Below are 23,979 nucleotides of genomic sequence, written 5' to 3' on the forward strand. Positions count from 1 at the left end.
TCCTCCCACATTTTGTGTGTGTTACTCTGAGTTGCCAGCATCTGCAGAATCTCTTGTTTGAAATATTGTGGAATATTGATAGCTCGGGTTGGCTACTTGTAAGTTTGGTTAATCGCCGAGCTAGGCACAATGTTTGCAGACATTTTGACTCCAGTTGAGATGCCAATATCAATGCGCAGCTGAGGGTGTTGTCTCCTCGAAATGCCAGCTTATCTACTGCTCTGGGGTCCGAACAAATATTGATTAGACGTCATGATATAGTTGGCTGGTTCAAAACACTGCGAACACTTTGAATTTATTCAAGAGGATTGAGTCCCATTGCAACACCACAGACACAAAACTGGAAGAAGAAAAGTGCCTCTTCAAGACCTTTCAACAGAATAGATATTCAAGAAGCTTCATCTGAAGATAGCTCAAGCTCAGAATCCCGAATAAACAAACTGCATGATCGGTGAGTAAAGGAATTGTATTGCTGTACATAAAGAACATCTTGGAAATGGCAGCATGGGAGGTTAGTTAGGAAAATTCAGTCGCTAGGTATACATGGAGAGGTGGTAAATTGGATTAGACATTGGCTCGATGGAAGAAGCCAGAGAGTGGTAGTAGAGAATTGCTTCTCTGAGTGGAGGCCTGTGACTAGTGGTGTGCCACAGGGATCAGTGCTGGGTCCATTGTTTGATATAGATGACAAATATCAATGATCTGGATGATAATGTGGTAAATTGGATCAGCAAGTTTGCTGATGATACAAAGATTGGAGGTGTAGTAGACAGTGAGGAAGGTTTTCAGAGCCTGCAGAGGGACTTGGACCAGCTGGAAAAATGGGCTGAAAAATGGCAGATGGAGTTTAATACTGACAAATGTGAGGTATTGCACATTGGAAGGACAAACCAATGTAGAACATACAGGGTTAATGGTAAGGCACTGAGGAGTGCAGTGGAACAGAGGGATCTGGGAATACAGATACAAAATTCCCTAAAAGTGTCGTCACAGGTAGATAGGGTCGTAAAGAGAGCTTTTGGTACGTTGGCCTTTATTAATCGAAGTATTGAGTATAAGAGCTGGAATGTTATGATGAGGTTGTATAAGGCATTGGTGAGGCCGAATCTGGAGTATTGTGTTCAGTTTTGGTCACCAAATTACAGGAAGGATATAAATAAGGTTGAAAGAGTGCAGAGAAGGTTTACAAGGATGTTGCCGGGACTTGAGAAACTCAGTTACAGAGAAGGGTTGAATAGGTTAGGACTTTATTCCCTGGAGCGTAGAAGAATGAGGGGAGATTTGATAGAGGTATATAAAATTATGATGGGTATAGATAGAGTGAATGCAAGCAGGCTTTTTCCACTGAGGCAAGGGGAGAAAAAAACCAGAGGACATGGGTTAAGGTTGAGGGGGGAAAAGTTTAAAGGGAACATTAGCGGGGGCTTCTTCACACAGAGAGTGGTGGGAGTATGGAATGAGCTGCCAGACGAGGTGGTAAATGCGGGTTCTTTTTTAACATTTAAGAATAAATTGGACAGATACATGGATGGGAGGTGTATGGAGGGATATGGTCCGTGTGCAGGTCAGTGGGACTAGGCAGAAAATGGTTCGGCACAGCCAAGAAGGGCCAAAGGGCCTGTTTCTGTGCTGTAGTTTCTATGGTTCTATGGTAAGACTGTTTCAGCAACACAACATCACAGCTGCTCACAAACCGACTGCATCTTTGAGGAGGAATCTATCAAAACTCAAAGTGCAACAACATGTGACTGATAGAACAAATGTTACCTACAAAATCAAGTGTAGTGACTATGACAAGTACTACGTTGGTCAAACAGGAAGAAAACTATCGACCAGGCTACATGAGCATCAGCTAGCGAGCAGAAGACGCGACCTACGCTCGCTAGTATCGGCTCATGAAGATGAAGAAGTGCAGCATTTCAACTGGACAGCAGCCAGAGCCTTAACTCAAGCAAGAACAAGAAATGAATGGAAATTTCTGGAAGCGTGTTTCTCTACATTAACAAACACATTGACATAGATCCGGCATAGCAACCTTGACGGAGAAAAGAGAAACAATGATGTCAACAATCAACGAATCGCCGGTAATCTCGGGATCTGGACAGCAAAGCAAACACTTCCAAGAAACCTCCCTCGAGGCTAACCAAACAGAACCTTCCACTGCTAAACTGTTCAGTGTTTTGAAACAGCCAGCCAGATCATGATGTCTATTCAATATCCATTCGGACCCTGGGGGAGTATATAAGCCGGCCTTCTGAGGGGACTGCACACTGATGATGGCTTCTCAATTGGAGCTGAAACGTCTGAAGGCATTTTGCCAAGATCGGCGATGAGCCAAACTTCCAGGATCTCTTGTGTTTATCAATCCCAAATGTTGTATTTCATGTCCGAGGCAGTATTTTACACAGCGAGTGGTTGGTGCATGGAATGTTCTGCCAGGGCCGGTGGTGGAGACAGGTACTTTAGGGACATGCAAGAGACCCTTAGATAGGCACATGGATGAAAGAAAAATATAAAGATTTATATTAATTTAAGGATCAGCTTTACTTGTCACATGCAACATCAAAGCATACGGTGAAATGCTTTTACATGAACGAGCAACACGGTCCGAGGATGTGCCGGGAGAGGCCTACAAGTGTCACGATGCTTCGGATGCCAACGTAGTGAGCCCACAATTTAATTACCCAAACAAAAAAAATGTTAGCAAATCATCAAATAGGACACGGAGTCAAGGATTGCCATAAATTAACTAAAAGATTTATTCTTGCCACCTGCTTGGCACTAGTGCTTAGTGCTGGCAGCAACGTCTTATTCTCTCATGGGAGAGGGGATTTGCTGGCAAACATTTCTTGCCCTTCTGTAATTTCCATGGAACTATTTAAGGAAGTATGTTGCTGTGGGCCTGTAAAGGGTAAGGGCAGCAAATTTCCACTTCTAGTTGGTGACAGTATACCAGCATTATTGAATTAATTGAATTCAAATTCAGCATTTCTTGGTCACTCAGTAATAAAGCCAATTGGTTTAATCTGGTTTAATATCACTGGCATTATATGCTACTGGATCCCATAGGATAAAAACTGCATTAATGTTCCCATCATTGCTTGTGTTCTGGACATCCAAGTTAGCAATAAACCTTCATCCTTTCAACTTTATGAATCTATGTTTTATTTGTAATCTTCTAGAAATTCCAGCTGTATAAAGATTGACTTTATTTGTCACATGTACATCGAAGCATACAGTGAGTTGCCTAATTTTCACAGAAGAACAAGTCAGCGAAGATTGTTCTGGGCAGCCTGAAATGTCGCCATGTTTGCAGTGCCAACACAGCATGCCCACAGCTCACTAACCCTAATTTTATATCTTTCAAATGCGGAATGAAACTAAAATACTGGAGGAAGCCCATGGAGTCATGGGGAGAACGTACAAACTCCTGACAAACAGCAGTGGGATTCGAACCCCCGATCTTACACCTGGTGCTGTGAAGCGTTGAGCTAGTCGCTGTGCTTCAGTGCCAACCCAAGCATAGTAGTACATTTGATTTTATCCTGAAAGTCTTGGTGCATATCAGTGGACTGAATGCCTGTGGCTGAGGCAAAGCTGTCACAGTACACAGACTGGAGGCTTTCCATTTCATTGTCTTGTCATCAGACATCCCACCTCTCCCGGAAGTTCTGGGAGTCTCCTGCATATTGATAGCGGCTCCCTGAGCCCACAAATTATGTACAATATCCCAGAAATCGATTTTTGAGAGAGCGAGAGAGCATGTGAGCGAGAGAGTGCCATGGCAAAGTGTTCCAAAAAAAGAAAATATAAAACATACTTCACCCCAGACTACACTAAAGTGTACCTCTGCTTAATAGGGGTTAAAAATAATGACAGTGTTGCTCGCTGCACTGTTTGCAACAGTAACTTTTCTATTGCCATGGTGGGTTAAGATTGTAAAAGACATGTTGAGGTGAGTTTAACAGGTGTCATTCGTTCATTAGCATAGCTAACGTTATTTAAACTAGCTGGCTAGCTACTAAGGAGCTACTCTATTGCAGACATCCCACCTCTCCCGGAAGTTTCGGGAGTCGCCTGCAAATTGATGGTGCTACCTCCCTGAAATGAGTTTTTGCAGGGTGGGATGTCTGTGTTGTTTTTGGTTGTTGATGTGTGCATTGCAAGTGGAGGTTAACACTGAAATGTCCTCATTTGGATTAAGCAGGTGTCACTCTGTGTCTACAGATGAAGGAGCTGGGTATTATTATGTACAACTGCAGCTGCCTGGCTCTGGACCTGCACAAAGTGTTCTCCGTCTATTGGCAGCTGGAGTATCGAGACACAGTGCCCAAAATCTGGTCGAAGAAACTATTTGCCATCTCCAGTAAGCATTCGCCTCTCAAGTTACAGCTGAACGAGGCTGAAGCTGAGGTCTACCTGGCTGTGAGTACAATTTTGGTGTTTGTTGTTTTGGCTTTTTTCCATTGAGGTTGGGTGAGACTAGAACTAGATGTCATAGTTTAAGGGCGGATGGTGAAATATTAAGGGAGAACTTGAGGAGGATCTTCTTCATTCAAAGGCTGATGAGGGAGTGAATCGAGCTGCTAGTAGAAGTGGTGGACGCAGGTTCAACTGCAACATTTAAGACCATAAGATGTAGGAGCAGAAGTAGGCCATTTGGCCCATTGAGTCTGCTCGGCAATTCAATCATGGGCTGATCCAATTCTTCCAGTCATTCCTACACCCCTGCTTTCTCCCCATACCCTTTGATGCCCTGGCTAATCAAGAACCTATCTATCTCTGCCTTAAGTGCACCCAATGACTTGGCCTCCACAGCTGCTCGTGGCAACAAATTCCACAGATTTACCATCCTCTGACTAAAGTAATTTCTCTGCATCTCTGTTCTAAATGGACGTCCTTCAATCCTGAAATCATGTCCTCTTGTCCTAGGATCCCCTACCATGGGAAATAACTTTGCCATATCTAATCTGTTCAGGGAGCGGGGGATCTCCTAGAATGTTTCTATGAGATCCCCCGCTCATACTCCCGAACTCCAGGGAATACAGCCCAAGAGCTTCCAGATGTTCCTCATACGGTAACCCTTTCATTCCTGGAATCATTCTCGTGACTCTTCTCTGAACCCTCTCCAACAGAAGTTTAACAGAAGTTTTGATGGAAGCATAGATAGGAGAATTATGTAGGGCTATGGTCCGTCCAGGTGAGGAGAGTTATGCAGGACTATGGTCCGGGTGAGGAGAGTTATGCAGGACTGTGGTCCAGGTGAGGAGAGCGCTGGAACTAGGCAGAATAATAGTTCGGCATGGACCAGATGAGCGGAAAGTCCTGTTTCTATGACTATGATAGAGCATCTAAACCGTTTGTGAAATCACTCATTGAAGGTGCTGTGACAGACTAAACCTAAGACACACAGAAACAGGGAAATATAAGTTTTTATTCATGCATTGAACCTCTAGGAGAGAGCTAGCCCAGGAGAATCTCACTTTCCGGACACTCTCCTTCGTCAATTCAAAGATAACAATGAACAATGAACTACAGTTCCAACCTCAGACTTTAAAATATAAAGTATAACATTTTAATAGACAATAGACAATAGGTGCAGGAGTAGGCCATTCGGCCCTTCGAGCCAGCACCACCATTCACTGTGATCATGGCTGATCATCCACAATCAGTATCCAGTTCCTGCCTTATCCCCATAACCTTTGATTCCGCTATCTTTAAGAGCTCTATCCATCTCTTTCTTGAAAGCATCCAGAGACTTGGCCTCCACAGCCTTCTGGGGCAGAGCATTCCATATATCCATCACTCTCTGGGTGAAAAAGTTTTTCGTCAACTCCGTTCTAAATGGCCTACCCCTTATTCTTAAACTGTAGCCTCTGGTTCTGGACTCACCCACCAGCAGGAACATGCTTCCTGCCTCCAGCGTGTCCAATCCCTTAATAATCTTATATGTTTCAATAAGATCCCCTCTCAGCCTTCTAAATTCCAGAGTATACAAGCCCAGTCGCTCCAATCTTCCGACATATGACAGTCCCGCCATCCCGGGGATTAACCTTGTGAACCTACGCTGCACTCCCTCAATAGCAAGAATGTCCTTCCTCAAATTTGGAGACCAAAACTGCACACAGTACTCCAGGTGTGGTCTCACCAGGGCCCTATACAGCTGCAGAAGGACCTCTTTGCTCTTATACTCAATTCCCCTTGTTATGAAGGTCAGCATGCCATTAGCTTTCTTCACTGCCTGCTGTACTTGCATGCTTGCTTTCAGTGACTGATGTACAAGATCTCGTTGTGCTTCCCCTTTTCCTAACTTGACTCCATTTAGATAATAATCTGCCTTCCCGTTCTTACCACCAAAGTGGATAACCTCATAGTTATCCACATTAAACTGCATCTGCCCACTCACCCAGCCTGTCCAAGTCACCGTGCATTCTCATAACATCTTCCTCACATTTCACACTGCCACCCAGCTTTGTGTCATCGGCAAATTTGCTCATGTTACTTTTAATTCCCTCATCTAAATCATTAATGTATATTGTAAACAGCTGCGGCCCCAGCACTGAACCCTGCGGTACCCCACTGGTCACTGCCTGCCATTTGTAAAGGGACCCGTTAATCGCTACTCTTTGTTTTCTGTCAGCCAGCCTATTTTTAATCCATGTCAGTACTCTGCCCCCAATACTATGTGCCCTAATTTTGCCCACTAATCTCCTATGCGGGACTTTCTGAAAGTCCAGGTACACTACATCCACTGGCTCTCCCTTGTCCATTTTCTTAGTTACATCCTCAAAAAATTCCAGAAGGTTAGTCAAGCACGATTTCTCCTTCGTAAATCCATGCTGACTGGGACCAATCCTGTTACTAATATCCAGATGTGTCGTAATCTCATCTTTTATAATTGACTCCAGCATCTTTCCCACCACCGACGTCAGGCTAACTGGTCTATAATTCCCTGTTTTCTCTCTTCCTCCCTTCTTGAAGAGAGGGACAACATTAGCCACCCTCCAATCCACATCAACTGATCCTGAATCTATAGAACATTGGAAAATGACTACCAATGTGTCCATGATTTCTAAAGCCACCTCCTTCAAGCCACCTCCCTGGGATGCAGACCATCAGGTCCCGGGGACTTATCAGCCTGCAGACCCAACAGCCTATCCAACACCATTTCCTGCCTGATATAAATTTCCTTCAATTCATTCATTACCCTAGGTCCTTTGGCCACTATTACAACTAGGAGATTGTTTGTGTCTTCCCTGGTGAAGACAGATCCAAAGTACCTGTTTGAAATGAGTCAGGTAAATTTACAGAATTACATACTTACGATGGTAGCAGAATCTATTTGTATATTCAATACTGGTGTCTGTTCCAAAAGCCTCTGAGTACCAACTCCAGATACACAAAAGATACCCCTTTTGTTTCAGTGTTGAAAGACTGCTCCATGAATATACAACTAACCGGAAGGTTAAGCGACGAAACAGATCTGTTTATTTTATTTCGACATACAGTGTGGAACAGACCCTTCTGGCCCACTGAGCTGCAATAACCAACAACCCACTGGCTTAACCCTAGCCTAAACACGGGACAATTTATAATGATCACAGAACCTACTAAACGCTATGTCCTTGGAGTGTGGGAGGGAACTGGAGCACCTGGAAACACACGCACACCATAGGAAGGGCGTACAAACTTTCATACAGAGGACGCCAGAATCGATCTCCAAGCTCTGTTAACTGCTACACTACCGTGGCACCTTAGTGTCTGTCCTGCACAATGTACACCTTTAACAAAGTTATAATGGGGGGGGGTGTTGTTGAAACATTGACTCTTTATCGCTTTCCATAGGTGCTGCCAAACTGCTGAGTTCCTCCAGCATTTTGTATGCATACATCTATTGTCTTCCTTATGTAGTTTCAATGGACAGAATTAGAATATCCTACACCCAGTAATTAGTTTCTCTAAACCCCAAAGCATCAGTTGGAAGTTCTCATTGTAATAAATCCATACCTCAGAATAATCCCAAGCATACTTTATAAGCATTAGTTACTGAGTGCAGCTGGATTATCATTGGAGGTCAGGCTTTCCCATCTACTGGGTCGGGTAGTGCTGGCTTACATAGTGAAAGCCCCGAGCCCCATTGCTCTGTCTTGCAAAGACAATGACTGAACACAAAGACAATCACAGACTAAAGTGGGCTTGTCACTGGGGAAAAATCTCATTCATTGTTCTTCCACATACCTTAGTCAGCTGAAGATACCTGTTGTACACTGGCTTCCATTCAACCTTGGTAGGTTGAGCTTTGGTCCAGTCTCTGTATGGGGGGGGATTAATATGCGCGCGCGCACACACACACACACACACACACTCCTCTCCCCCCCACCCCCCTTGTGTGAGACTATTAGCCAAAGATGCTTGTTTCCAAAATGGACTCAAAAGCACAGGTGAGGTGAGTCAACATGGCACCTAAGACATTGCTCATACTTTAGGCAAAGTTGAAATAAAAGAATGAAACCTAGGCAAAGCGGTGATCAATATTTGACATTCTCTTGCAACTCTACAGCCCGCCTATTAAATCACACTTTTTCTTTCCCATTAGACTTCTCCGAAACTCCTGTGCCCCAACGGTCGCACCACAGACATCGATGCTGTTCTCAGTGTTATTGCCAGTGCTCGGAGATTTATACATGTAGCTGTCATGGATTTTCTGCCTCTTGTCAACAACACCAAAGTTCAGAGGTTAGTAACTCACTTTCAGTTAGTAACACACTATTGCATATTCTCTGTAAATTTGCATTTGGCTTTTGTTAACATTTCTTTAGATTGCCTGCACTGTTACTAAGCCATGAGGTTATAAATTTAATTTACACTTGGTGATGAATTAGGGGCTGGTGAAGTTAAAGAATGTTTGAATATGTATCAGGTTTTTTTATCACTAAATTGTACGGTGCTGTACACAAGTCTTAGGCACATGTACAGTATATAGTGTCGCGATCCCCGTGACGGGAATAAAGAACCAGCAGAGATGGAAAACACTTTGGAGTCCAGTATTGCTATTAACTAATAAAATTTATTAGTAACTGTGCAATACAGTAATATAAATGTAGATAAATCAAACAGGTTAGCAATGATTACATAAAAGTAAGTGTGGAATATATATGTATGAAAAACCAAGCTTCTTTAAGTCTAGGGGTAAAAAGATACAGTGTTACGATGATGAGTAAAGTTCAGTTCAGTTCGTGGTATTTAGCTGAGTAGTGATGGAGGGAGAGAGGGGGAGAGTGATCTTCTTGTCGTCCTTCGAAATCCTTTCAAAGTCACCGACTGTGACTTTAACAAAGGGGAGCTGTTTTCTGTGGTGGAGCTATCCCCTAGGCGAGGGTGGACACATGGACAACTCCCCACTAGTCAACCCTTTTCCTCTTTCCGCTGCAAGAGCGATGGATCAATCAGCCTGATTGATCTTCCAAAACCCACTTTTTCTGTGGGCACAACAATGCTCATTCAGTGTCCAAACTTGTGTCTGAGGTCTGTATCATCTGACCTCCTATTTATCTCACCATACTGAGCATCAACTGTCATTCAAATAACTCCTCCTTCCTCCCTCTGTGAAGAAATGCAAGCAGGCAAAAAATCCTTGAAGGAAGTGTCAACAACCTGCCGAAAATCATAACATCGAGTGTCCATTAAATAACACCGCCTTCGGTCACCATAGCAACTTACGAGCTGCTCAGTGCTGTCTCCAACTCCAACTCAGTAGAAATCCAAAGTTACTTCCAGTGCCTTAAAGTGACAGTCCAACAGTTAAAATTCATCTCTCTCTCTCTTCTACAAACAAGCTATCGATGTTAAATAACTCTCTCTTTTCAAAAGCACAGTTAATAGGGGTCATCGAGCACAGTTTGTAGGGGTAATTCAGGGTCCCGTCACGACAGCTAGGGTGCCTAAGACATTTGCACAGTACTGTAGTAATTTTATGTATTGCACTGTTCTGCTGCTGCTGAAAAAAAAATCAAATTTCATGATGTGTGAGTGATGATAAACCTGGTTCTGATATGGGTCTCTATTGTGGACTGAGAGTGGGAAAGGGATAGGGAGAGGGGAATCATGGTTGGGAAAAGGGGAAGGGAGAGAGGGGAGAGTGGGAAACACCAGAGAGACATTCTGTAATGATCAATACACCAATAGTTTGGAATCAAAATTGTTTACCTCGTGCCTCAGGACTGGACATGTATGCAAATGCGCCATCGGCCCCCCCCCCCCACTACGCACCCTCTTACAGCGCTCTACCCTCATCATTCCCAATATCCTTTGCTCCCGCCAGATTTACAAACCCGCTGTCCACTCCACATTGTCAAATACAGCACGGTGCAAAAGTCTTAGGCAGCCAAGCTATATGTTGTGCCTGAGACTTTTGCACAGTTACTGAATGTGATGAAATGTTGTTGTTACCAGTAGTGCAATGCAAAGACAGTAGTACAAAACAAAAGGAGTAACAAAGTAGTGTTCATGTGTTCATGGACCATTTGGAAATCTGATGGCAGAGGGATAGAAGCTTTTCCTAAATCATTGATTGTGAGTATTTGGGCTCCTGTACCTTCTTTCCAGTGGTAGTAATGAGTAGAGGGCATGTCCTGGATTGTGAGGGTCCTTAATCAAAATTCAAAGGAGATACATTATTAAAGTACTTACATGTCACTATACATAACCCTGAGATTCATTTTCTTGCGGGCATTCTCAGTAAGTACAAGAAAAATAATAGAATCAACAGGATGGACAAACAACCTGACCAATGTTACACATCAGTAATAGGCTGAAGATTTCAATGTTAACCTCATCAATCCTTCCAGAATTGGAAAAATCCTGCTAATGAGTCTCTGAGTAGTTTTAATTAGTGATTAAGTAATCTGACTTTTATCTTGACGTTCTGTATGCAGTCATCGTTATCAGAATTAATTTGATTACAATAGCACATTTTGTACAATGTGCAAAAGAGAACAAACTGTGCAACTTCAAAAAGAAAGAAAAAATAAAAATAAGTAATAAATATTAAGCACATGAGAAGAAGAATCCTTGAAAGTGAGTCCATAGATTGTGGGAATAGATCAGTGATGAGGTGAGTGAAGTTATCCCCTCTGGCTTAAGAGCCAGGTGGACGAGGAGTAATAAGTGTTGCTGAACCTGGTGGTCCTGAGCCTCCTGTACCCCGTTCCTGAAGGCAGCAGGGAGAAGAGAGCATGGCCTAGATAGTGGGGGCTCTTGATGGTGGATATAGTATCAACCGTGGAAAGAAATTGCAAAACTGAAGCAGGATAATAACTCTTGGCCCATTCTGTGCATGATTGGGCTTCTCTAGACATCTGAATTGAACTTGCTAGTGTAATGGTCCATCACTGGTCATGTGCGAAGGAATGGACACTTGGGTTATTTGATGGCATTCTATAGGTAAGCCCCATTGTCAGGTAATTTCTTCAAAAGAGGGCTAGAGGAGGTAGGCTGAGTGGAGGTTGATGAACTAAACAGAATTTGCCGTATAAGACTGACTATGGTGAATCTAACACAAATGTGTTATACATTTTACATCCACTATGCACCAACCACACCTCAGCAACTTGGCAACATGAATCCAGATGCTGTTTGTATGCCAGCCTCAACAAATCAATACGATTTATGCATTTGGCATGACTTGTTGATGCTCTGTGCTATTGTAAACAAATTAATTCTGATAATGATGGCTGCATACAGAACATCAGGATAAAAGTCAGATTATTTAATCACTAAGCAAAACTACTTAGAGAGTCATTAGCAGGATTGTTTTCCAGTCCTGGAAGGATTGATGAGGTTAACATTGAAATGTTCAGCCTATATTCCTGATGTGTAATATTAGTCATTTTTGATTTTGTTTTTGGATTTATTGCAGAATGCAAAGGCCCCGCTGAAACTAACTTCATGAATGGTAATGTATTGACTGCAATGTGCAGTCAGGTCACATCTACAAAGTAAGCTGGTGCCAGACTATAGTCACTTCCATGGTGGAGAGCAATTACACTGGGCCACAATGTTTTTTTGTTTGTGATAGACCACTTGAAGCTGAACACAAATTTAATTTCAGACTACTTGTGTCACGTAGGAATTTGGAGAAACAAGAAATTAACTTTTATTGAATATATTGTGTTTAATTGCATAACAGTGCTGATACTTTGCAATAGTTCAACAAAGCTGAAAGTGTTCTATTGATGACTTTCATTTGTACTCAGTGTCTGAGGCTTTTCGCTTAAGTGTCCAACAATAGTCAGCCAGCATTGATGGATTCCAGTTGCCCTGATACCATTTCTACATGACCGCAATGTCCTGGTGAAAACTTTCACCATGCTCGTCAATGACAGCATCAAGTTTTGCAGGGGAGAAGTCTAAATGGGAATGCAGAGAATGAATCTTTACTGACATGTTGTCAACCTGCTGCATATAGCTTGGTGCTCTGCAGTTGCCAAGAAAGTTTTCATCAACATCCTTGAACGCCGTCCATGCGATTTTCTCCAGTCCCACTAGAAGTTCTTCAAATTGCCTTGCTATCAATGTCCTGTTTGACTTGTGGACCAACAAAAATGCCTTCCTTAATTTTGGCATCAGGTATTCTGACTTGAATTATGAATTTAAAAAAACAAATATAGGCAATTTTAAAAAAACGGTGTGCATGGTGATTTCATGGTGATTCTCATGATCAGCAGCCCAAAATCCATAAGATACACCCAAAAGTAAAATCTTTGTTATCCAGTGTTATTAGTCATAACTTTTAATGGAATATTTTCTACAACCTGAATGGTTTGATTCTCATTCATTATAAAGGTGGGGTATTCATTTAGTAGTGAGATCACACCTGCTGAAACACTGGTTATTCAGCCTCAGAGGAAGTTTTGATTACCTTGTACAAAGTATTGATCCAGATGCCCCCACTTTTTTTCGGTTGTTCTGGTATTCAGTTCAATGCACTACTCCTTGATTTGTGAAATGAAATTAGATTTGTCGGCAGCCCCATGTACTGGAAATAGATCTTTCATTTCACCCTGTGTGTGTAATTAGAATTCTATACTCTTGTAGATGGATAGCAAGAAATTTACCTAAAGATGTAAATTAGGTTTAAAGAGTACAGAAAAAATTTATAAGGATGTTGCCATGTCTGGAGGACCTGAGTTATAAGGAAAGATTGAATAGGTTAGGATTTTATTTCTCAGAAGATTGAGAGGAGATTTGATAGAGGTATACAAAATCATCAGGGATATAGATAGGGTAAATACAAGCAGGCTGTTTCCACTGAGGAGTTTAAGGGGGAAATGAGGGGAAACTTCTTCACTCAGCGGATCATGCCAGTGTGGAACAAGCTGCTAGCACATGTGGTTCACGTGAGCTCAATATCGTTGTTTGAGAGAAATTTGAATAGGTACATGGACTATCAGGATATTGGGTGGAGAGGTATCGTCCTGGTGCAGGTTGATGGGAGTAGGCGGTTTAAATGGTTCGGCAAAGACTAGATGGGCTGAAGGGTCAGTTTCTTTGCTGTACTTTTCTCTGTTTCTCTGACTCCTGTGCTGCGATTGGATCTGTTGTATGTAATCCAGAACAGTGTCTTTACATGTGTGTACAGTCCTGGACACTAGGATTAGATTTGTGTGCAGACTTCTGACAGTAAATCTAATCACAGAGGTTCAGACCATAAGAAAAATATTATTACTGAAGCACTGAAGACCACAAAGGTGGTGTATTGCTTTCGGCTTAAGATTGTCACATGTACTTAGGTACAGTCAAAAGAACGTTAGTTTTGCAAGTCATGCATATAGATTATTTCAAAATATAATTACTTTGAGGTAGCACACAGGAAAAGAAATAATGCAATGCAGAATATCATGTTAAGGTTGCAGTTACAGGTAGACAATAAGGGGCACAGACCCTGATGAAGAAGATGATGAGGACAAGTGGTCATCTTCAGTGTACAAGAGCTCCATTCAAGAGTCTCATAGCAGTGACATAGAAATCACTTGAAGGAAATACGGTGAAGGTATACAGGACAAGGGACAGCACAGCCACAATGGAGCGAATAGCTTTTTTTTTCTGTGTACCAGAGAGCTCAGTTGTGACACAGCTTGAGGGAGGAGAAAGCTGATATTAAATGTTGGAAGTGGGATACTCTGCCTGGAGACCATATCTAAAATATTATGTACAGTTATGGCTTCCTTTCCTTCAAACCAAGGATATCCTTGCTACAGAGGGAGTGCAGCAACAGTTCATCTGGGATGGCACGTCTGGCATGTGAGGAGAGTTTGGGTAGATTTTGGCTCTACCTCTCCTTTAGGAGAGCGAATGGTGATAGAAAATTCTTTGGAAGCTCAGCAGGGTAGGTACAGGGCTAATGCTTCTTCTGGCTAAGGTAACTAGAACTAGTTTTCTCAATTTCAAAGTAAGGAGGAGATAATTATGGATTGAGGTGGAGAAAATTTTTCACTCAGAAGATGGTGAACCTTTGGAATTCTGTATCCTGGGCTGTGCATGTTCAGTCTTCAATTCCATTCAGTACAGAGATTGCCAGATTTCTGCATGTCAAGGGAATCGAGGTCTATGAGATAAAGCTGGAAAGTGGTTTTGAGGTAGAAACTCAGCCATAATCCTTATGAGTGTTTGGGCTGATTTAGGAGGCCAAGTGGTTCCTTCCTGCTCCCACTTCGTATGTTCTTTAAACATAGAACAGCACAGCAGAGGAACAGGCCTTTTGGGCTGCAACATCTGCGCTGAACACAATGCCAAAGTAAACTAAATCTCTTCTACCTGCATATTACCCATATCCCTCCATTCCCTGCTCTCAGCCTGTTAAATGCCACGATTATATCTGCTTCTATCACTGCCCATAGCAGACCATTCCATGTACTCACCACTGTTCGGGCAAAAAAAAAACAACTCTCCCTGTATATCTCCTTTAAACTTTCCTCCCTCACCTTAAATGCATGCCCTCTAGAATTTGACATCTTTCCATGGGAGAAGGCTTCTGACTGCCTACCCTATCTATACCTTTCATAATCTTGTAAAATTCTGTCAGATCTCACCTCAGCTTTCAACACTAGAGAAAACAACCCAAGTTTTTCCACACTTTTCTTGTGGCTTGTGCCCTCTAATCCAGGCTGCGTTCTGGAAATCTCCCGCATCCTTTCCAAGAACTCTACATCATTCCTGTAAATACACACTCTACTCCAAGTACAGAAGAAACAAGGCTTTATATAGCTGCGATGTGACCACCTGATTCTGATATGCTCCATGCCCCAACCCAACCAATGAAGGCAAGTGTGCCAAGTGCCTTGTGGCACCATATCTGCTTGTGAGGCCACTTTCATTGAGCTATGAGCTATGGACTTGGGAAAATTCTCTTTCTGAATTTCGTCAATTGGAACGAAGATTCAAACAGAAAAATAGAAGAGAAAATAAAGGAAACAGACACACACTATGTGGAAGGAAAACTGTTAATGTGTCAGCTCAAAGATCCTTCACCTTACTGATAAAGGAATCGAGGATATTGATTGGGACAAGACCCTTCCATAGAGTGTTTCTTGACCTGAATGTTTCCAATTATTTTGTTTTTCCAGAATTTTTGATTTCTGCCAGCAGGAATATCTGGGAATCGATTGATTTATAGGGCAAGATGTTTTTCAAGCGTTCCCTGGAATAAGGGAAGTTGGGGTTAGCTACATCAATAAAAACTGTACCTAATTTTTCAAGCAGATAGGCACCTTCTCGATGAGCAAGAGAAGTACCTGGGCATCTGAAGAGTTTGAGTGTTCATCATGAGCTGTGGGTCAGTGCGGTCAGAGTAGTTAGCACTCTCACCTGGGTCAGAAGGAGGAGATTTCAACTATCCAATCAGACCCTTCAGTGCATCCCTGAGTGCATGTGTTCTCTTCGGTTAAACAAAGACCCCTCAGGCAAACATAAATGACTACTTCTCAAGGGAGGAGGGAAGATTTAAAGCAATCCTGATTTGTTGGAGGCGGATGTGAGAGTACGGAGGAACATCTGGAAAACTTCTGAAATGCCAGCTTCGCTGCCACTGCTACTGCGTGGTAACCGGAATCTCCGGAGCAGGAGGCCCCGAAATCCTTGGCTTTGCTTGTTTCAGCGGCCGGGGCTAGGTCGAAGTCGCTTGGCAGAGGATGGCACTCGGGAGGCTGTATTGGAGGGGCTGGTCAGAAGCTCGAAGTTTTCGGACAGATGGACTCAGTGTCAGCTGTGGTCGGCTGCTTCCAAGGCATTGGCAAGTTGATGGTGCCTGGAGGTTTATAGCAGGGAGTTTCTCCCTTTTGCTGCCTGCTATCGGGAACTCGGGGACTTTTGAGACATTTTTTACCGTGCCCATGGTTTGTTCTTCATCAAGTTATGGTATTGCTTTACACTGCTGTAACTATATGTTATAATTATGTGGTTCTGTCAGTGTTAGTCTTTGGTTTGTCCTGTTTTCTGTGATATCACTCCAGAGAAACATTGTATCATTTCTTAATGCATGTATGCATTTCTAATTGACAATAAAGGAGGACTGAGTGTTCTCATAATCTAAAAAGATTTAAAGCAATCCTGAGGTGAATATACTGTACATGGAAAGAGCTGCCATGGCAGCACTGGGTACAGTTTCAACCTTTAAAAGGCATTGGAGAGAAACAGTACATGAACAGAAAAGGTTTAGAGGGAAATGGGCCAAATGCAGGCATATGGGACTGGCTTGGGTAGGCACTTTGCTTGGCATGGACAACTTGGACTGAAGGGCCTGTTTCAATGTTGGATAACTGTACCTGGCACCGTTTTAAAGAGTAGTGAATAATTTCCATACTGGTAAAAGTATTGCCATTGTGTAAATAGGGAGGAAATTTGAGAATTAGATCAGGTGAAGCTTTATATTTGCAAATCCGAATGTTATGAAGCATAGAGATAAAGCTGTGGGTGATGGAATTCTGATCTTCTCTTTCTGGGCAATGGAGGCCAAACAAACAGGAAGGGCATGAAAGCCCAGATGTTCAAACTCAGGCACAGTTTCCTCCCCACTGTTAATAGAATCACATCTGGCTCCCAGTGGTGCTGCCATGTTCCCTAAATCCTAAATTCTGCCACCTGCATTACTGTCACCATAGCATTTCTTTTTGCCCTCCCCATCATTGAGCACGTCTACATGAAGCATTGTTGCTGGAAAGCAGCATCCATCACCAGGGATCCCCACCGCCTCGGACATGCTCTCTTCTCACTGCTGCCATCAGGAAGAAGGTACAGGAGCCTCAGGACTCACACCAGCTCACACCATCAGGTTCATGTACAGTTACTCCCCTCAACCATCAGGCTCTTCAACCAAAGGGGATAACTTCACTCAATGTCACTTGCCCCATCATTGAAATGCTCCCACAACCAATATGGACTCACGTTCAAGGACTCTTCATCTCATGTTCTTGGTATTTATTATTTTTTTTGTATTTGTACAGTTTGTATCTTTTGTACAATGGTTGAAAGCTAAAGTTGGTGCAGTCTCTCATTGATTCTATTATGGATTTACTGAATATGCCCATAAGAAAATGAGTCTCAGTGTTGTATAGGGTGAGATATATGTAATTTGATAATACATTTATGGTGAACTTTAGGGTTATTATTTTCATTCTCATACCCGTCACTATTCCGTTGATCTTGTGTTCTTCACTGTATTTTTTGCCGTGTGTGTGTATATATATACAAGTGAGCAAGGTATTTTATTGCACCCTGGAGTACATGGCAATAAACTGATTGGGATCTGGTGTCAGTAACATTTTGTTGAGCTGTATCAGTATGTCCTGTAGCCGTGGTGGTGGAGGGAATGAATGGAATCGTGTTATATAGTGGTTATATTGTGTTATATAATGGAATCGTGCTATATAGCATGGAAACAGGCCCTTTGGCCTTCCGGTCCATTCTGAACAAAATTCCATCTATGCTAATCCCATTGCCTGCGTTTGGCCCATATCCCTCGAAATCTGTCCTATCCATCGACCTGTACAAGCGTCTTTTTAAATATCTCAACCACCTCCTCTGGCTGCTCATTCCATAAACTGACCACCGTCTGGGTGAAAAGCTGCCTCTCAGGTTCCTACGGAATCCCTCTCCCCTCTCCTTAAACCTATGAATTCTAGTTATTGATTCCACAACTTTGGGGGAGGGGGGAAGACTATGGATATTTACCCTACCTATACCCCTCATGATTTATTTATTTATTTATTGAAATAAGCATGGAATAGGCCCATTGGCACTTCGAACTGCACGGCCCAGCAATCCTCCCCCCCCCCTCGATTTACCCCTAGCCTAATCACGGGACAATTTTGGACTGTGAGAGGAAACCGGAGCATCTGAAGGAAACCCACATGGTCACGGGGAGAACATGCAAACTCTTTACAGGCACTGGCCGGAATTGAACCAGGGTTGCCGGCATTGTAAAGTGTTGTGCCAATTACCACGCTCCCATGCCGCTCTCTAAGATTTCATACACTTCTAAAAGATCACTGCTCATTTTCCTAGGCTATAATGGAAGAAATCCCAAATTGCTCAACTACTTCCCTTAACTCATCATATACTATCTTGAGATTCTTTTTCAAGGTAGTATATGGTTCCCTAAGACTGTTGTAACTGGCTTGGTAATGGGGACAAGCTCCTACTACCTTTTAAATACTCCCAGTGGCGTGCATCTCAAATAGCCTCTGACAACCAAGTCCAGCTCCTGGCCTTTATGTGTGGCTTGGCTACTAAGCTCAGTGGGACCATTTCTACTGACAGGAGGAGGGGCAAAGGTGAGCTACTGGCCCCTTAAATCCAGTCGCTTCAGGGAGATGGGGCTCATCAGCTGTGATTGGTAGCTCATTTAGGAGAAGGAAAACTCTAATCTCAACCCACTGCTGCCTTATGGCCATCCCCACTCATGGGGAAGGCTTTGAGAGTAAACCCCGAGGAAAACTCCAGAGCTGGAGTCCCTAAGGCAATCCTACATTGAGTTCAACGCTGACTGGCAAGTCCTGCGACACTGCTGGTGCCAAACTGTATCGGTCTCGACCCTTCTTATGGACTCATCAGCTGTGTGGAGAGGGGGAGCCTCCTACATGGTCTCCATAATGTACTGTCCTAGCCTGCGTGTGACAGCTAGGACATGACGTCCATGGTCAAACCCGACCAGCGGAGAGCCTCATACAAACTTTGATAATAAACTGACTTTGAAATTTGACTCCGGTCATAACAATTCTCTGCTCTTTGTCCTGCTGAATGGCATCATTCCTGTAGTAAGGTGGCCAAAACTGAATACAGTACTCCGACTGCAGCCTCACCAACATCTTGTACAACTGCAAACTTTACATCCCAACTTCAATGCCCTGATTGATGATGGCCAGCGTGTAAAAAGCCTTCTGTGCCTCCCTGTCTGCCCTTGAGACCCCCTTCAGGAAAGTTCATGTACTTGAATGAAGTGATTGATGTTTAATGGGGCAAGTTTTTCCCATGGCTGGCGTGAAGCTCCTAGAATATCGCAGGAGCTGCTCTCAAAGTTCAAAGTACATTTATTATCAAAGTACGTATACTTTATGCAGCCTTGAGATTTGTCTTCTTATAGGCAGCCACAAAACAAAGAAACGCAATAGAACCCATTAAAAAAAATAGAAGACTGTCAAACACTCAGTGTGCAGAGAGGAAGAAAAAAACAAATTGTGCAAACAATAAAAGTAAGCAAATAGCCTTCAGAACTGATGCTCGTGAAAGCGAGTCCTCGAAGACGGGCAACACTGCAGCAGATTCAGGAGCAGTTTTAGTTCACCGCGGAGCCGAGTAAACCCTGGGGAGGAGCGAGCTCGACCAGCCTGTCCCTCGTCTCCGGCCCTGACACCCTGACTTTTTCAATCTTGCCCGGCGCTTAAATCGATCAAACCTCGGGTTGTTCCTCACTCTCAGACCCAGGCCCCGAAGCTCAGACTCGCTCTAGAAACGCACTCACCCAGGCTAATGGAGAAGACTAGGTTGTGCTCCTGGCTTGTTCATTGTCTGAGTGGAAACGCATTGGAAAGGTTGGTTGGATACCCAGCCTCTGAAACATTTTTGTTGCCACGTAATTTATATCTTTGTTAATTAAGCTTACAGTTAATGGTGACCTTAAGAATACTGATGGCAAGGGAGGCTGATTTACTTACAAGAGATCAGTATCCCTTACATGCTGGGATCTGTTCTAAACTGATTAAAATCCCTGGTTGGATGGATTCTGTTATTAGATTTTCTACATTTCACTTATTTTATTCAGCATGGGAGTATAAAGACTGCCAGTGAACGCCCTTCCCTGTTCTCTGGAGAAATCTCTCCTGGGCTAGTAATATTAACTCTTCATAGGTGTCACCACAAAAGGACATAGTTACAGTGTTACGTGCCAGCAGCAATAGACCACAGACTCAGTTTTTAATGTTAAACAGTTATATTTTCAGTATCTACCCAAAATACAGACAATTAAACAAATTACTCCCCTAAACAAAAATTAACAGTTCTATGCATTTGTAGCTCACAAACGGTGTCAGGTTTGGGAAGAGTTCTCCTCAAATCTTACGTAAACACAGTCCCAGAAATGGCAATCCAGATGATTCCAGAAATCCATGGAAACAGATGAGGGAAAGAAACTTGTAAATCCACACTAAGATGACACGAGGCGGCAATCACGGAAAATTCCAGAGGATCCACGCTGGGAAGATAGCAGTCACAGCAGGTTCCAGATGTTGAGTAGCCTTCCAAGATCCACCTTGGGATACCACAAGGTGACAGTCACGGAATATTCCTTAACATAAGTGGTCGCCACCTAACACACCCAGACCCATGTATGTGTTAACAAAAAGTGGTTGCCACAGGAATACTCCAGAAATCAAAGTATGGATCATGTAAAGTGACAGTCACATAAACAATATGCACTGTGTGCCGCTCATTACCACAATCCTCTGGACATGGAGAAGGATTAGACTCGTCCGCTGCTGTAGTGAACTCTTCAACTATCTCCACCCAGCTCGCTGTCCTGCTGGTATCTCGCAGTCTGCTGTTCCTTCTCCGCCCAATGTCCCAGAAACCTGTCCGCATTTTTATAATGACGTCATCCACCCGCCTCCTCCAGGCACTTAAAATGACACTCGCAGTAAAAAAAATGTTGTCAGGTAACAACAGCTTCATGTACTCGACAACAGCCGTGATCATTAGTGGTTTCACTACTGATGCCAGCAAATAAATAATGCAAAAGAATTCAGTATTATCTTACCCATGCTTTTTGCTCTTTCCTTTCACTCCTGTATGAAGACGTACAGTGTGAAGAGTGTTTGATGGCTCTCGGCCTGTACTCGCTGGAGTTTAGAAGAATGAAGGGGGATCTCGTTGAAACCTGTCGAATATTGAAAAGCCTAGATAGAGTGTGGATGAGGAGAGAATGTTTCCTACAGTGGGAGAGTCTAGGACCAGAGGACACAGCTTCAGAATAGAAGGATGTCCCTCTAGAATAGAGACGAGGAGGAATTGCTTTAGGTAGAGGGTGCTGAATCTGTGGAACTCATTGCCTCAGGCAGCTGTGGAGGACAAGTCATTGGGTCTATTTAAAGTGGAGGTCAATAGGTTCCTGATCAGTAATGGTGAGGGTGGAACACCGTGGGAGGGGTACGGACCAGGTGGCAGAGAAGGAGTCGAGAAGGGGTGGAAGGTGGCGTGGGTGCAGACACGCCCAGCCCTGAGACACCAGGCATGGTCATGTGATTACAAACAGTTGGTTTATTGATCACTACAGAATGTCTCTCTGGTGCTTCCTACTCCCTCCCCTCTCCTTTCCCCTTTTCCCAACCATGATTCCCCTCTCCCTGCCCCCTTCCCACTCTCAGTCCACAACAGAGACCCATATCACAGGAGGTGTTGGAGCATTTTGTATTCTGATACCCATATCAGAATAAGGTTTATCAACACTCACATATGTCATGAAATTTGTTTTTTTTTGTGTGGCTTCAGTACAATGCAATATATAAAATTACTATACTACTGTGGAAAAGTCTTATCACCTTCGCAATTTATATGTGCCTAAGAGTTTTACGCAGTGCTATATATTCTCGAGAAGGTTTGAACTTGCTGCTCTCCACTGCACTTTCTTCACTGCACTTTCCCCCACTTTTCTCTCCAGCTCCATGCTGCTAGCCAAGATGGCAGAATTGATTGTAATCCGATCCATTGTGCAGGAGTCACTTGGGATCAGGTTTGAACCTGGTGTTAAATTGTACCTCATTGACTGTGTTTGCATTATGCAGTGAGGACCTTTCACAAACCCAGGGCTTATCAGTTTACTGCGGCTACAACAGGACTCGATTTGCAGCACACAACTGTTGGTGTGAACATTTGGGAGCAGGTCAGCCAGTCCCTGGGAATGTCAGTGGCAGCTAACACTATAGCAACACACACAAAGACTACAGTTACGATTATGGCCTACCCACTCGTGATCACACTCCCCTGTTGTCCAGCCCCCAAAACACACCTCTCCAAGGCAGCAAAAATAAACCATGCATTAAGTGATTTAGAACATTGAACATACAGTTTTGCTGCAGTAAAGAAAAATCATGATATTTGTTTCAGGGATTCAGATTTCTGGATAATTTAGACCTCTTCTTGGGCAGATGGGACCTGTACAAAAGAGAGTGGTTGCCCTTGAATCTGAGGGGGACCAATATCCTTGTGGGCAGATTTAGTAGAGCTGATGGGAGTGGTTTAAACTAATAGGGGAGGGGGATAGGAACCAGTATGATAGAGCTGAGGATAAGCCAGCAGGTTTACAAGTAGATGATGGATGTAACATGAATGTAAGGAAGGACCAGCCAATGATTGGGTACAAATGCAGACAGAGCAAAGAGTTAAATTGTACCACAGAGGCAAAATTCAACAGGGTGAAGAATGCAGGACAGAGGGTGCTGTATCTAAATGCACATAATATGCGGAATAACGTCGACAAACTCGTGGTGCAATTAGAGATTGGTCGGTATGACGTTGTGGGCATCACTGAGTCGTGGCTGAAAGGCCATAGTTGGGAGCTTAACATCAAAGGATATACTTTATATCGAAAGGACAAGCAGGAAGGTATAGGTGGGTGTGTGGCTCTGTTGCATCTTTTAGAAAGAGATGACATAAGGTCAGAGAATTTTGAATCTTTGTGGGTGTTAAAAAATTCAAAGGGGAAAAAAACAATTATGGGAATCATATATAGGCCTCCAAATGCTAGCCAAGATGAGGGTTTGAGATTGTAAAGGAAACTGGATAAAGCATGTAATAAGGGTAATGACACAATTGTAATGGGAGATCAAAGCACGACTGCACAAACACCTGGACGTCAGCAAGTTTGACTGGTTGAAAGCATTTAAAAGAAGACAGTTTTTTTCCTCAGCAGTTTGATCAAGGCACGACTGTGCAAGGGCGTGGACATCAGCGAGTTTGACCGGTGGGAAGGATTTAAAAGAAGACAGTTTTTTCCTCAACAGTTTGATCGAGGCATGACTGCCCGAGCACGTGGACGTCAGCAAGTTTGACCAGTGGGAAGGATTTAAAAGAAGACAGCTTTATAGAGCGGGCTTCAGAGGAGTGAGCGTCAGAGTAGAACGAGACAGGGTAGGAGGGCTTTGGTTCAACGGGGCTTCAGTGATAACGGTTCAAGGTGAGGTAAGCTACTTGTGAGGAATAGGAAGTATGTCTGTGAGGCCTGTGTTCTGTACTGAGTGTTAGATGTGGGATGTCTGGGAGACTCCCAGCCTCTTGGCCTGCCACATCTGCCAGGTGCGTCGAGCTGCAGCTCCTTAGGAACTGGGTTAGGGAACTGGAGATGCAGCCAAATGACCATCGTCTGGTCAGGGAAAGTGAGGAGGTGATGGATAAGAGCTATAGGCAAGTAGTCACACTGGGGCTTCGGGTGACAGA

The 23,979-nt window shown here is 43.4% G+C and overlaps 1 protein-coding gene across 4 annotated transcripts in view; it reads left to right on the forward strand.

Annotated features, from left to right (window-relative positions):
• Positions 1 to 23,979, forward strand: part of LOC140201171 (inactive phospholipase D5-like) — a 174,896-nt gene that overhangs the window by 79,076 nt on the left and 71,841 nt on the right. For all 4 annotated transcript variants that reach the window (XM_072264855.1, XM_072264856.1, XM_072264858.1 and 1 more), the window contains 2 exons: positions 4,228 to 4,425; positions 8,597 to 8,736. In XM_072264855.1, the coding sequence (XP_072120956.1) occupies positions 4,228 to 4,425; positions 8,597 to 8,736 (338 nt within the window). The remainder of the gene's footprint in view (positions 1 to 4,227; positions 4,426 to 8,596; positions 8,737 to 23,979) is intronic.

This window comes from Mobula birostris, chromosome 8 (genome assembly GCF_030028105.1).
Source record: "Mobula birostris isolate sMobBir1 chromosome 8, sMobBir1.hap1, whole genome shotgun sequence".
NCBI classification, from domain to species: Eukaryota; Metazoa; Chordata; class Chondrichthyes; order Myliobatiformes; family Myliobatidae; genus Mobula; species Mobula birostris.